The sequence below is a fragment of the Sminthopsis crassicaudata genome, chromosome 2 (genome assembly GCF_048593235.1).
Source record: "Sminthopsis crassicaudata isolate SCR6 chromosome 2, ASM4859323v1, whole genome shotgun sequence".
NCBI lineage: Eukaryota > Metazoa > Chordata > Mammalia > Dasyuromorphia > Dasyuridae > Sminthopsis > Sminthopsis crassicaudata.
Genome location: NC_133618.1, coordinates 560,575,577 through 560,589,230, shown reverse-complemented (window position 1 = coordinate 560,589,230; position 13,654 = coordinate 560,575,577). Strand labels below are relative to the sequence as shown.

General features: G+C 36.0%; 1 protein-coding gene across 13 annotated transcripts in view; it reads left to right on the top strand.

Moving 5' to 3' along the window:
• Window positions 1–12,509, top strand: part of CHD2 (chromodomain helicase DNA binding protein 2) — a 181,512-nt gene extending 169,003 nt beyond the window's left edge. For 10 of the 13 annotated variants that reach the window (XM_074295064.1, XM_074295066.1, XM_074295065.1 and 7 more), the window contains 4 exons: window positions 1,910–2,009; window positions 3,620–3,833; window positions 5,922–6,168; window positions 8,666–12,509. In XM_074295064.1, the coding sequence (XP_074151165.1) occupies window positions 1,910–2,009; window positions 3,620–3,833; window positions 5,922–6,168; window positions 8,666–8,999 (895 nt within the window). In that variant the 3' untranslated portion in view covers window positions 9,000–12,509. Of the gene's footprint in view, window positions 1–1,909; window positions 2,010–3,596; window positions 3,834–5,921; window positions 6,169–8,665 lie in introns of those variants that run through there. The other 3 variants (XR_012486993.1, XR_012486994.1, XM_074295075.1) reach the window with 3 other exon arrangements.
• Window positions 12,510–13,654: the final 1,145 nt, after the last annotated feature.

Here is a 13,654-nt window from a genome sequence, read left to right as displayed (position 1 = left end):
ATGTGTTTGAATAGAGTATAAGTGAAGTGGGTATTCAAAGAATAAAGAAATCACTGGGAATCTGAATAATCATGAAAGACTTCATGAGAGGATTTCGTTTGGACTTTGAAGGATGAGTTGAATTTCTTTATGTAAAAAGGGGGAAGGCATTCCAGGCTATAAGCAATGGTGAAACATTAGGATATGTAGACAGATCAGAGCAAAGGCATTTTTCTAGATGTGGGTTAAGAATAAAGTTGAATAGGTAGGCTAGAGCCATATTATGGCAGATGAATTTAATTTGGTAAACATTTATCAAGTGCCTGTTATGTGCAGGACATTATTAGGTGCTGGAATTACAAGACAAAAACAAAGTAGTCCCTGCCCTCAGGGAGCTTATATTCCATTGTGGGATATAAAGAAAACTCTATTCAAAGTAGTTTCAATAGGGAGGGAACAGTAATAACTACAGTGCTGGAGTGAGAGGTTATGAAAGTCTTCCTAGAGGAGCTGTGAAGTAAGGTTCTATAATAAGTAAGGAGAGAGTGCATTCCAGTTAGAAGATAGAATGCCATTCATGGGGAATACCAGTATGACTTGGAGTGGGGAATGTGTAAAGTGGAAGTAATGAAAAAAATACTTAAAAGGGTAGCTGGGGTTTAAATTGTTGAATGCTTTAAATGCTAGGCTTAGGATTTGATATTTTGCCTTAGTAGCAATAGGAACCCATAAAAAAATTTGAGTATGACAGAAATATGATCAAATTTATATTTTAAGAACATCACATTGAAAGCTGGGTGTGATTTAGAGGGCGGAGAAAGACTAGAAACTAGGAGACCAATTAGGTGAAATTACACACACATACACACACACCCACACACCCACCCCTGTCTGAATCAGGAGGCCATAGATTTGAGAAATGTGGTATTAGAACCAACAACTGATTGAAAATAGGGTAAGAGTAAGAAGGAAGAGTGGCTTTCAGATCTGTGAATGGAAGTTCTGCAGGAAACGGAGTTTAAAGGAGGATGAATTTAAAGAGGAATATAATAAATTTCTTACTTATTGAATTCAAGATGTCTTTAGACATCCAAAGGTCCTTGAAAGCTAGATGGGAAAACTTTGTTATAATTTGTAAACTTGTAATTAGAAGTGGCAAGGGGATAGGAGTGAAGAATGGGTATCAAGGAGGTTTCTTCCTCTAGGCTACTCTTCATACTCGTGCCAGACTGTTCTTTCTAAAAACTACTTTTCATCATGCAGTGCTTGCTGTTGCAGTAATCTACACACAGCAGGTTCTGGACTATTTTGATAACAGTGGATACTGTGACTCATTTTTCAAAAGGGAGACAGTATTAAAGGGGTGATGTTTTAGTGGAACATAGGAAGTAGAAGAAAGGAATAATCAGAAATGGATATGTTTTATAACTGGGGTAGTTGGGATAATAAATTGATGTCTTTGACAGATACAGGGGTGTAGAAGAGAAAGTATAGGAAAGATATTTTAGATCTTAGTTCTGCAGGGAGAAAGAATCTGATGTTAGGTCCTCTTGTGAATGATAGAAAAACTTTCTTCCTTTCTACTATAAACCCTCATAGTTCTTGGTTGACATGATTGCCATAAGTATTTCTGGCAGCATGTAGGATTACAGTCTCCTTTTTTTCAGAAAGGGAAGCTGAAACAGAGAATATTGTGATTTGCTCAAGGTTGATTAGTAATTGATAGGAATAAACACCAAGACTCTTGATCTTCCATTCCAACTCTTTGTCAGAAATATACATATAAAATTTAAGTTATTTCTATAATTGTGTGTATAAATAAATCAGAATTCAAAAACTCATTACTATGCTATCTATATGGTGTGTAAGGTGGTGAAGGTAGGAAGTAGGAAAAGACTGGTGCTTATTTCTATAATTCTGTTTCTTTTAGGAACCTGTGGATTTTTGTATCCAAGTTCACAGAATTTGATGCTCGGAAACTACACAAATTATACAAAATGGCTCATAAGAAAAGATCTCAGGAGGAAGAGGTAAGATACTAATTTAGTCTTAATCTTAAGAAGCAAATAAGGAGGTAAGATACTAATTTAATCCTAATCTTAGGCAGCAAAGAAAAGTTTAGGAAGCAAAAAAGGAATTAAGAAGGTTGATTTGTTTTTTCTTGAAACATTGTGAATTATGTTCCTTATCTTTCATCCTGCAATAGATTATCTGCAAAATGAATATTATTAGCAGTAGTAAAGGACACAGATTTTATTGTTGTTTAGTCATTTCAATTGTGTCCAACTCTGTGACCCCATTTAGGGTTTTCTTGGCAAAAATACTAGAGTAGTTTGCCATGTCTTTCTCCATCTTGTTTTACAGATGAGGAAACTGAGGCAGGTTAGGGTTAAGTGACTTGTCAGGATTATATAACTAGTAAGTGTCTGAGGTCATATTTGAACTCAGATCTTCTTGATTCCAGGTCCAGTACTGTATCCTCTGTGCCACCTAACAGCCCCATTGGTAAATGGGGCTAATTGCCTCATATCAAATGCATCATAGACAATAGCCTTAAACCTCTGAGAAGTAGTCATTTATTCTGAAGTAATCAAGCATTCTTTCTTCTTATATACATGTGGTGTGTGTGTGTATACACGGAAGATATTCTGCTAGATGAAGCCCAACTGGACAAAATAATTTAGTCAATTCAAAAGAAATGCAGCTATTTTTATTGAGCATTAAGCTAGGTATTATAATGGAAAGTGTTCTTTTTCTGCTCTCAAGCAGTTTATAATTTGATCAATGGAATACTGAAAAACAATATGACAAGTATTACATTTTACAGTATAAATAAACATTATAGGATTTTTTTTAAAAAGGAAAACTCAGCAAACTAGAGCTGTCAATGAAAATTATAGAATTATCAAATTTAGAGCTGAAAGAGATCTTGATCAATACTTAGAATATAGCTATTTTCTCCTGTAGATAAGGAAAAAGTTAAAAGGAATTGCTCATAGTAGCAGAGCTGGGATTCAAATCCTGGTTTTTGGACTACAAATCCATTGTTCTTTCCAAAAAATAGCCATTCAGAATCAACTTCAATGTAACATACTTTTTAAAGGAGGGTATTTTAGTAATAATAGACATCAGAAACTGGTGAAACAAACAGAAACAAGAAAATGAACTCAATACAATAGTTATTTTACAATTGTTTGCTAATTTACTTTGATAACCTTGATAGGTAATTGAGAAGCAGGTCAGTTCCTACTTGGCATATATTATTTCTTTATTCTTTTTAGCTTAATAGGGATAATAGTTCTTAGGATTTTAAATGGCTCTTAATGATTTTTCTCTATATTCTATAAGTTACCTGACTTCTAAATGTAGGAATTTGTAGACTTTTTCCATCTGTTATTATAACAAATATGAACCATTGGAAGTATCCTTGCAAGAATGGATCAAAATTATGATGGCAGATCTGTTACTATTAGAGTGCAGGTCAGACTTGAAATGAGGTATCTGGGGTTCACATATGCCTTGTTACATCACAATGTATAAATTATAGATTATAATAAGTGAGCAAAAATCAATCAGACTCATAGAATTAAATCAATGATCTCTCTTAATTCTTGAAGGTTTTCTGTTTAAACCTTTTCAGGAGCAAAAGAAGAAAGATGACATGCCTGGCAGTAAAAAACCATTTCGTCCAGAGCCTTCAGGCTCGAGCCGGGATTCTTTGATGTCTCAATCTCATACACCTCACAACCTTCATCCCCAGAAACTTCATTTGCCTCCTTCTCATGGACCACAGATGCATGGACACCAGCGAGATAACTATGGACATCCCAATAAGAGACATTTCAGCAATGCAGGTTGGTCCTTAAGTGTGGTTTTTAGAATAGATGCCAAATTAAGAATTATTTCCAGGGCAGCTAGGCGGTGCAGTGGATAGAGCACCAGACCTGAATTCAGGAGGACCTAAGTTTCAAATCTGATCTCATACACTTAGCACTTCCTAGGTATGTGAGTCATTTAACTCTGATTGCCTCAGCCAAAAAAAAAAAGGGGGGGGGGGAATTATTTCCATTCTTTGATGTCAGTAACTGAATTCCAAAGTGGGAATTATTTTGTAATTTGTCCTGAGGCAATGGGGAACTATTGAAGATTTTTAAATATGGTTAGTGACATGGTAGGGTCGTGTTTTAGAAGTATTAATTTTGTTGCTGTGGTGTAAAGGGATCAGAGTGGGGATCATTTGAGAGTAATAGGACCAATTGGGAAGTTATTGTAATAGTCTAAGCATCAAAGGCCTGAACAAGATTTGTGATTGTTTTAAGTTAGTTAAGAAGTCTGCCATGTGCCAGGCATTATTCTTAAGTAGTGGAAATGCAGAAAGTAGCAAAAGACAGTCCCTGCCCTCATGGAGCTTACAGTTTAAAGGGGGAGATAAACAAACAAATAATGTACAAACAAGCTATGATAAATAGGAAATAATTAGATGGGAAAGCCACTAGGTTAACTCTTGAATACTGCTGTGTGGGCTAGAATAATTATGAAAGAATTCATCTTTATCTACCTTTAGAGAAGGTAGTTAAACTACAATACAAAATATCTTTTTATTTTTATTTAAAATAGAGGCAAATAGTTATTAGTTTTTTAGGGGTATCAAATCTTGTGAGTATCAGCAAATTTTTGAAATGTATACTGAGTAAGTATATTGATATATAAATGTTCTAGAAGAAGAGGAGGAAGTAATAAGCATTTATATTATGCTTATTATGTGCCTGGCACTGTTCTAGGAACTTTACAAATATTATTTCATCTGATCTTCACAACAACTTTGTGAGGTAAAAGCTAGCATTATCCCCATTTTACAATTAAGGAAACTGAGGCAAAGAGACCTTACGTGACTTGCCAAGCTTGGATATGAACTGAAATCTACCTGACTCCAGGCATAAGACTCCATCCAGTGCACCACCTAGCTGCGCCTACGTCATGGTTGACAAAAATCTTGTACACAGTTTTGCCAGAATTCTTTTTTTCTTTCTTTTTTTCCCCAGGATTATTTCTTAGTGAAATGATGTTTCTTTTTTTTAAATACTTGTCAATTTAAGGAAAAAATTAATCAATGGATTCATCGTGATATAGAAAGATTTTATTTAAAACAATGGACTACATTATGTCTCAGTTTACTGAGTTTATAACAAAAAATCCTACATTTGGCAGAGTAGAGGTGTTATATAGTAAGCAGTTATAGGAATTAAAATAAAATTCCTATAAATCAACTTTTAATTATTAACCATGAGAGGGAGATACATTTGTACAAACACATAAATAGGTATTGAAAAAATTTCTTTTAACCACAATAAAAATGTTTCAGCATCACAAAACTGACTGGGAGGAAAAAAAAACACACAAAAAACTATTTCGCCTCTCTCTCTGCCATGTGACATTAATAATACTTTTTTTTTTTTTTTCAAAGGTACTATGAGTTACGTTTGTAAAATCTTAGATTTAATTTAGTTTTTTTCTATCATTAAATCTAGAGGCATAAAAGAAGTCTTTGCTCATTCAGATTTTCAATTATATCAGTAAAGTTAGCAAAAACAAATGAATGACACTGAGTACATCATGAGTTCTTTTTAATCAGTACATCAAATTAATGATATTTTACAGCTCTTCCTGTAATTTCAAGATAGGCAGATGAATTAAATAAAAAAATACTAACATTTCTTTAAGGTTAGAGTTTAGTAGAGTACAAGAGCTTAGTTCAATATTGTAAAACTCCGGGAAAAGGAATTAGGACAGACACAGCTGTCTTAAATAATGATTAATAAATTCTATAAAAGAGTAAATGTAATATTATTCATGTGAGATGGGTCAGAACTTTGGTCTGGACAAAAATGAGTCAAACCAGTTATTGCTTGCCATTATCACCAGATTGGTATTTCTTTTTATAGACCGAGGAGACTGGCAAAGAGAGAGAAAGTTCAATTATGGTGGCAACAGCAACCAGCTCTGGGGCGGAGATCGGCATCACCAGTATGAGCAGCACTGGTATAAGGATCACCACTATGGGGACCGACGTTCTCATGGAGAACCCCATCGTTCTGGGAATTATCGTCCAAACAACTTGTCACGCAAGAGACCATATGACCCATATAGCAGTGACCGAGACCATCGAGGACACAGAGATTATTATGACAGGTATTAAGGGTATTTAATTTTATGTCTAATGAGGATGAAAAACTGGGGAGTGGGGAGAGTTATTTTTCTCTACTTAAAATTCATTGTGTATGATGAAATGAGAATGACAAAATAATTTTTTTCAAGTGCATTCACTGAGGTGTGAGTTCATTTTATGAATTTTAAAAGTTTTTCTGTTCAAGGTCCAAGGATCTTAGTTAGAAAGGACTTTAATTATGAGAAATCTACCATTATGACTAGCATGCATTTGGAATATAGAAATTGTGTAAGCTTCAGTCTCTATGATCAAGAGAAAAATAAAGGCAAAGAACAGAAACATATTACATATAGTAAGTGTTACGGATAATTAGTATATGACTATATACAGTGGTCATCTGAAGTTGAGTATATTAGTACTTGTTGTAAACAACTTGGAAGAAAGGGTGAGAGCTACAAAAGTAGGGGTATAAAGTATGGCTGGTAAACTTTGGGGCTATAGAAGATTCTCAATAACTCTGTTAAGATTTTTTAAATGCCATTTTTTTTTTTTTTTTTACACATCATGATAATAGTCTATCCTTCCCCCTTCTCTCATAACAAAGAAAAAAAGTATTGAAACAAAACTACTGTATGTCCCTGACCAAAATCTAACATTTTACCTCTATCCTCCCTCAATTCCCTAACAAGAGGCAGTTGGTGAATTGTCTCATCTCTTCTCCAGAGGGAAAATGTGTCATTAAAAAATTAAAAAATGAAACCCATTGTTTAGTTTCATTTGGCAGCTAGGTGGTGCAGTGTATAGAGCACTTGACTTGTAAGTAGGAAGACTCATCTTTGTGAGTTCAAATCTGGCCTCAGACACTGTGTGCCTCAATTTCCTCTTCTATAAAATGAGCTAGAGGAAAAAAGTGGCAAATCACTTTGGCATCTTTGCTAAGAAAATCCTAAATAGGGTCACAAAGAGTCAAGATACAATTGAACAACAAGTTTCATTTCATTCTTTTCAATGCAGGGTATTCCTATGTATATTATTTTCCTAATTCTGTTTATTTTTCTCTCTATTAATTCATATCAATCATCATATTTTTCCAATTTCTTATACCTGATGATTCCTACATAATTGTAATATCCCATCCATGCACATTCCATTTTCCAATTTTTTTAGCCATTCCTTTATCTATGGACACTTTTTATTATTTGTTTTTGCAAAAATCAAACAAAACAAAAGCACAAACCTGCTATGAATATTTTGATGTCTTTTTATCCTTTTTTTCTATTTTTGATTTCCATAGGAGTATATCTAGTAGTAATGGGATCATTTGGGTTAAAAGGTTGGAAAATTTTGGTAATTTAAAAAAAAAAAAATCCCAGTTCTTTCTCAGACTAGTTGGGCTAATTTAAATTCTCCCAACAGTGTAGTGGTTTAGGTCAAGCTATTTTAATTTGTTCCAGCTTTATGATGACAGCTTTACCACAAAGTCATGCAAAGTAGGTACATAGGCTACTAAAGTGCAGGATAGTTATTTTTTCCCTAGGGGGAAAAGCAAATAACCCTATAAATTCAAGTCTTCTTTAAATTTATGCAAATATATAATTACCAATAATTGTGTTTTTATCCCCATTATCCATATGGTTTACAAAAGCACAGGTCAAGGTACCTGAAAGCAGCAGACCAAAAAGAACACATTGCAACATTTGATAAGTAGTAGAAAAATGACAATAAAACTTGGCATGTTCTATTCTCTAGCCATCTGTGACTCAGGGTTTTTAAACTATACTATGGAAGATTGTTTTGTAAGACCTTCTGTAAGACTCTCAGATCACAAGATTTGGTTAAGGAAAAAAAAAAAGGAATCAAAGTATTAGAGCTGGAAAAAATCTTAGGTAAACCTAATCATACTCCTTCATTGTACAGATGGGAAAATTGTGAGCTATAGAATTAATTGACTTGTTCACAATCACACTACTAGTTAGAGATGACACTGGTCTTTGGATTCCATGAATGTAGGAATCTCCCAGATGAGGCTATTTACTGTATTTTAGAGTTTTAGAGCCTAGGGTAATGGGACACCAAGTGACTTGTCCAGGACCACATGACTAGAGTAGAAGACTCAAAGTCAGGTCTTCCAGCTCCCAAGCAGCTCTCTTTGCCAATTTCTCTTTGGCTGCCTCCTTCTCACCTTCAAATCAGCCTGTCAGAATGAAATCAATTTGGTTTCACAGAGCTAGTTTGTGGATCTTTCATACTTCTGAATTTATAAGTGGCCTAATGGTAAAGAAACTGCTCTCTAGTCTTCCAATTTGTTTTAAACTTCCAGAGAGTTGCATCCAAATAATAGATGTTACAGGTTCTAAAAGTACCCCTTGTGTCTATAGTATTCATTGATATGTTGCTATAGAATTGTTCTTGAATGTGACACTGAGTGGAGAAGGGAAGGGTAAGGGGATTGGTGAAGGAATGGCTAAGCCTGAGTATTTTTTGTTTTTAGTTCTAACATTGTTGGGTCTCGATTTTCAGACATCATCATGACTCAAAACGACGAAGATCTGACGAGTTCAGGCCTCCAAATTACCACCAGCAAGATTTCCGGAGAATGTCTGATCATCGACCCCCTATGGGTTACCATGGCCAGGGTCCTTCAGACCATTACCGATCTTTCCACACAGATAAATCTGGAGACTACAAACAGCCATTACCCCCTCCACACCCTGTAGTCACAGACCCTCGTTCACCACCATCTCAGAAATCTCCCCATGATTCCAAGTCACCTTTGGATCATAGGTCCCCTCTGGATAGGTCACTAGAACAAAAAAACAACCCAGATTATAACTGGAATGTTCGAAAAACATAAATCAAAGGTCAAAAAGGAGGAGAACAAGAGTGAGCAAGCATCTGATGATTTTTGGTCTGATCCAAAAGATAACCAGTTATCAAAATGGGTAACTGGAGACTCTGAACATGCTGCTGCTACCACCTCACTGGCTGAAGGAGGACTTCTCCTAGGTGTTAGTTTTGGTGGAGATTCAATTTTGGTTACCACCTTTACACTCCTGCCATAGTTTCCATTTTCATTCTATCCTCTCATGCTGCCAGAGGGAAAGAGGTGTCATTTTGTCTGTGGGCTTTTGTGGGGTTATTATCCCCCTCCCCGTATTGAAGGAAGAACAAGAATTGATTGGATTTGTAATCTGTTGGGGTTTTTTTTTTTTGTTTTTTTTGTTTTTTTTTTTAGTTATTTTTTACAACTAGGTGCAGTATTTCCTTACTCTGATTTGGTCAGGGGAGGGAATGAACGATTGCTGCTTAGAAATTAATGAACAGTGCTTGATTTGATTCACTATTATATGATGGATGCTGCTGATGGGGGAAAAAAAGTCTGATTTCATTCTGGCATGATAGTATTTGAAGGTGGGCAGGTGAGCCCTTCAAATGCTTAATTGAGCTCTCAACATGTCATTAGAAGAAATGTAGGAGCACTAGACTTAGGTGTGGCCCACCCAGGAAGGGAGGGTAAGAGTTGAGGGTATTGGCACTGATGCAGCTGTCTCTATCCAATCTACACTAATTTTCCCTGCATTGTCTTTGTACATTTCAAAGGTTTGGTTTCTTGTAGTCCTATTGTTTACCTCCATAATGAGGGAAACTGGCTACTGTGGCTGAACTTCAGTACTGTGACATTGGAATTAACTTGGATTTTTTTTTTTTTTTCGGGGAGGGAGGGAAGGAGGGAGGCAAAGGAGGGAAAGAAGAGGATAGATATCTTGAATCCCTAATGAGGTATCTGTTTCACCCAATAAAAAGGCTCATTAAACATTTGGTGCTAGCTAGCATATAAGACTGGGCTGTAGATTCTGAATGGGTTTCATATTGTGAAGTACTTGCAGTGCTTTAAAAAAAAAAAAGAGGCTTTCAGTATTTTAACAGGGTGACATCTGTACATTTTGACTTCTTTTGCACAAATTAAAAGAGTTAGACCTCACAAAGAATCACATCTATTGGTAATATCTATTGATAACTGGTCAGATAAAGACAAAAGCTGCAGAAAGTAGGCTGTCAGATGGCTGGCTTGAGATCATTGCAGTTTGTGTTTCAGTTGCTTTCAGGATAAGAACAGAAGATACCCATTGGGATTTATAGCTAGTAAAGGAGGCATGGGAGGAGGGGAGGAACCAAATGAGTTTTATTGAGGTTAAGTGAATTTGAATGGGGAGGGGGAGCTGAAAGTTGGTGTGGGTAAGGGACAAAGTTGTATGCCCCCCTCAGGAAAGCTGGGGCTCTCATTTTTATTCATTTAAGCCTTAGTTAATCAGTATTCTTAAACATGCTAGTGTCCAAAGTCATAACTTAGATGAAAAGAAGATATTTGACTAGAATACGCAATGAAACTTGGTAATAAATTTATGCCTACCAGGTAGAAAGAACCAAGATCAGAAGTGGTACACATAAGTATGATTACTTGGGCTCCCATTCTGTTGGGATACCTCCTTGAAATGCCTTGTGGATCTTTAAGAAAATATCAACACTTATTTGCCATGCAATAAGGGCAACTCTATTAAAGACACTCCCAAGCAATGCCTCTGTTTAATGCCACTTAAGCAGAAATGGTTTCGTGGTCCATTGCTCCATGCTAAACTAAACATATCATGGAAACAGTCAGTGATCCAGGTCATCACGAGAGGCACAGAAAATTAAGAAGCTTCTGTGGTTGGCTATGCAGCAATTTTTGGTGGGCAGTTTTTCTTTAAATTTTTTTCCCCCCTCATAGTGCTTTTGAGTCTTCAACTTGGACTTTCACAGTGGAAGCATTGGGGCCAAGCACCCAAAGGTGTCATTTTGCACATATCAGAAATAATCCTATCAAAGATTTAGAGCAGATATAACTGAGGAAATTGGGAAATATTCTGTCCCTTTATAAGCCACAAAGTGCTTTGCTAATGGTTTTGGCGCCATCCACATGTTTGTCTTACCCAGGGCAAACCAGAAAGTATTAAGAAAGCTCCTTTTAATCTCAGTTGATATAGAATGGTGAGCTAGTGAGGGATTGAGCCCTGGTATATTTTTGCCCTTTGGGAATTCAGATTATGGGTTTTCCTGCAGCTTTCAGTAGTCTTTAATGAAGGTATGGGTGGATGGTTGGAGAATATACTTTTTTTGATATTCACCAATATTTGATTTCATTGAACTAGGTAGGCAAGGAATGTTATGCAACAAAGATGTCTCATCATGAGGAGAAAAACAACTTCACATTGTTCACATTCATGAAATGTTTTTGTCAAGACTTTTAGTGCCATAAGATGTAGCAAAAGGCAATACTGGCCAGATCAGTGTTAAATTGATTGTTTAACTACAGTATCCCAAATACACTTATACATGTTTGGCATCTGAACTATGTCTAGGAGGGAGTAAGGGGGGTAAGGAGAAAGGGGTTTCCTTCTTCAAAATCAAAATCATTGTGACAAAATGGTATATTTAAAGAAAAAAATAATGCATGGATGGAAGTTATGTCTCTATAGAAAAGAGGAATTACTATGGGAACCTCAGGAGTTCTCAGGACCCTAGATTGGGGAGATATATTTAAAGATTTCTTTGGCAGTGATGCTAAAGAGAAAGAAAGGTAACATCACACCCATTAAAAAACAATACCTGAATGTAAACAAAAAGTAGCTGAAATGATATAGTCTTCAGTGATAATATAAAACCGAAAACTAAACTTTTAAAGCATTCAAAGTCCAAAGGGGAAACAGCTGAGCACTCTGTGAGGATTGATGGCAATATCTTTAAATGCTTTTCCTTCCTCCTACCTTCCATATCTCCATTTTACCCTCTAGCCAGTCATTCCTTAAAGCCTTTTTAAATGGGAAAAGTGAAAACTTCTCACCTCTTGCTGCATTTTAAAGTTAAGTACATTCTAGCCTGATGTCCTGAAAACATCAGGAAGTGTGGTGCAAACCTGATTCAGTTATGAATTTACACTATGACCCGGAAATTCTACAGACCAAAATCTATGGTCAACAAGAATTGTTGATCCAGTGCCCAGTACATGTGGAGCTTCTGACTGTCTGAGATCTTACTGTGATCGAGGTAGGAGATCCGTGCCAACGATCCAGACGGCTGTAGTCCATTTGCCCCCAGTCGTGTGGGGACAGACGGTTTCTCTTTCTTGTAAAATTGTGGACTTTTAAGACCTGTTAACTAAAACAGTAATTACTATTAATTTATATTTGTGAAAAAATGCCACTGTCCTAGTGATTTCTGATGTAAATATGTTGTTTATATAGTATGTATTAAATTTTCCTACATTGTAAAACTGCTGTACTTTTGATTCTTGTATATTAAAAAGTGTTACTAAGGATTTTCAGAATTGGGCTAGCCTACAAGTGTATTGTGAATTGGTTATTTCTTATACTTATAATGGTGGCTATTTAGTCCATTGCTTCACTGACATCAGTGAAAAATTTCCTTATTTGTTTTTCAAGCAGAAAAGCTCAGTGTTTTGATATGCTTAATTCAGAGGACTTAAGAGAAGCTTGAAAAATAGCATAGGCTGGTAGGTTGAGAGTTGGCTTTGGAGTTAGGAAGATTTGGGAGTTTTGTCTTGGATACATTACTGGCATTGTGTGTGACCTGGGAGAAAAGTAATTTGACCTCTCTGGATGAATCTCTAAAACTATTAAGGAGATCTGTATTGGTGGAGGAAGTTTGGTAATCTAGGAGCTTTCTGTGTCAATGAAATCACAATCACAAGTCCAGTTCCTAGTTCTAATAGAATCTCAATGCTATTTTAATTGTCTTAACACTGTGTTTCTTCATTCCGAGACTTAGAGCAGATGTTATAAAGTCAGGACCTCATTCATGTCTCTGGGCACACTTCCATAGCTCTCTTAGTCTTGCCTACCTGATGAAGGGGGGGGGGGGGGGAGTGTAGGTAGCAGCAAAAGACCAGGGCAGCTTGAGCTGAAGGCTAATGTGGCTTCTCTTCTTTGGGGAAAGCTTTTTAGGTGAATGACCACAGGTTTTTCACTCCTTGTGTGGATCATCTGCATCCTGAAAACACTTTTCCAAAGCTTTTAAAATTATGTATTCACTAGAATAAAAATGCCACTGCAGTAAAAAAAGGGAATAAAAATGACTTATCAGCTGAACTTTTCATGGCCAAGTTCATGGCAATGAGGGAGATTTAACATCTGAGTTATATGCTCTTGGAAAAAAAAAAAAGTTTTATAATGGAAATACTGACACAAATGTAAAGTTGGCACTGAGGACTAGTTCAAGAGAAGCAGGCTCCAGCTGAAAGAACAAGAATTGCTGCTGCAATTTGGGATTAGAGGTGCCTTATTTTAATAGAAGTTGCCAAAGTTTGGACTCTTAAATTTGTATTGAATATTCTTAGATTTTACGACCACCAGAAAGGTTTTTGAAAGATTCTATCTAAAATCTTGACATGCCTCAATTATTATAGATGTAGAAAAAGGGTTACCATGGCAAATGTTGGTAAGTTACTGAGTT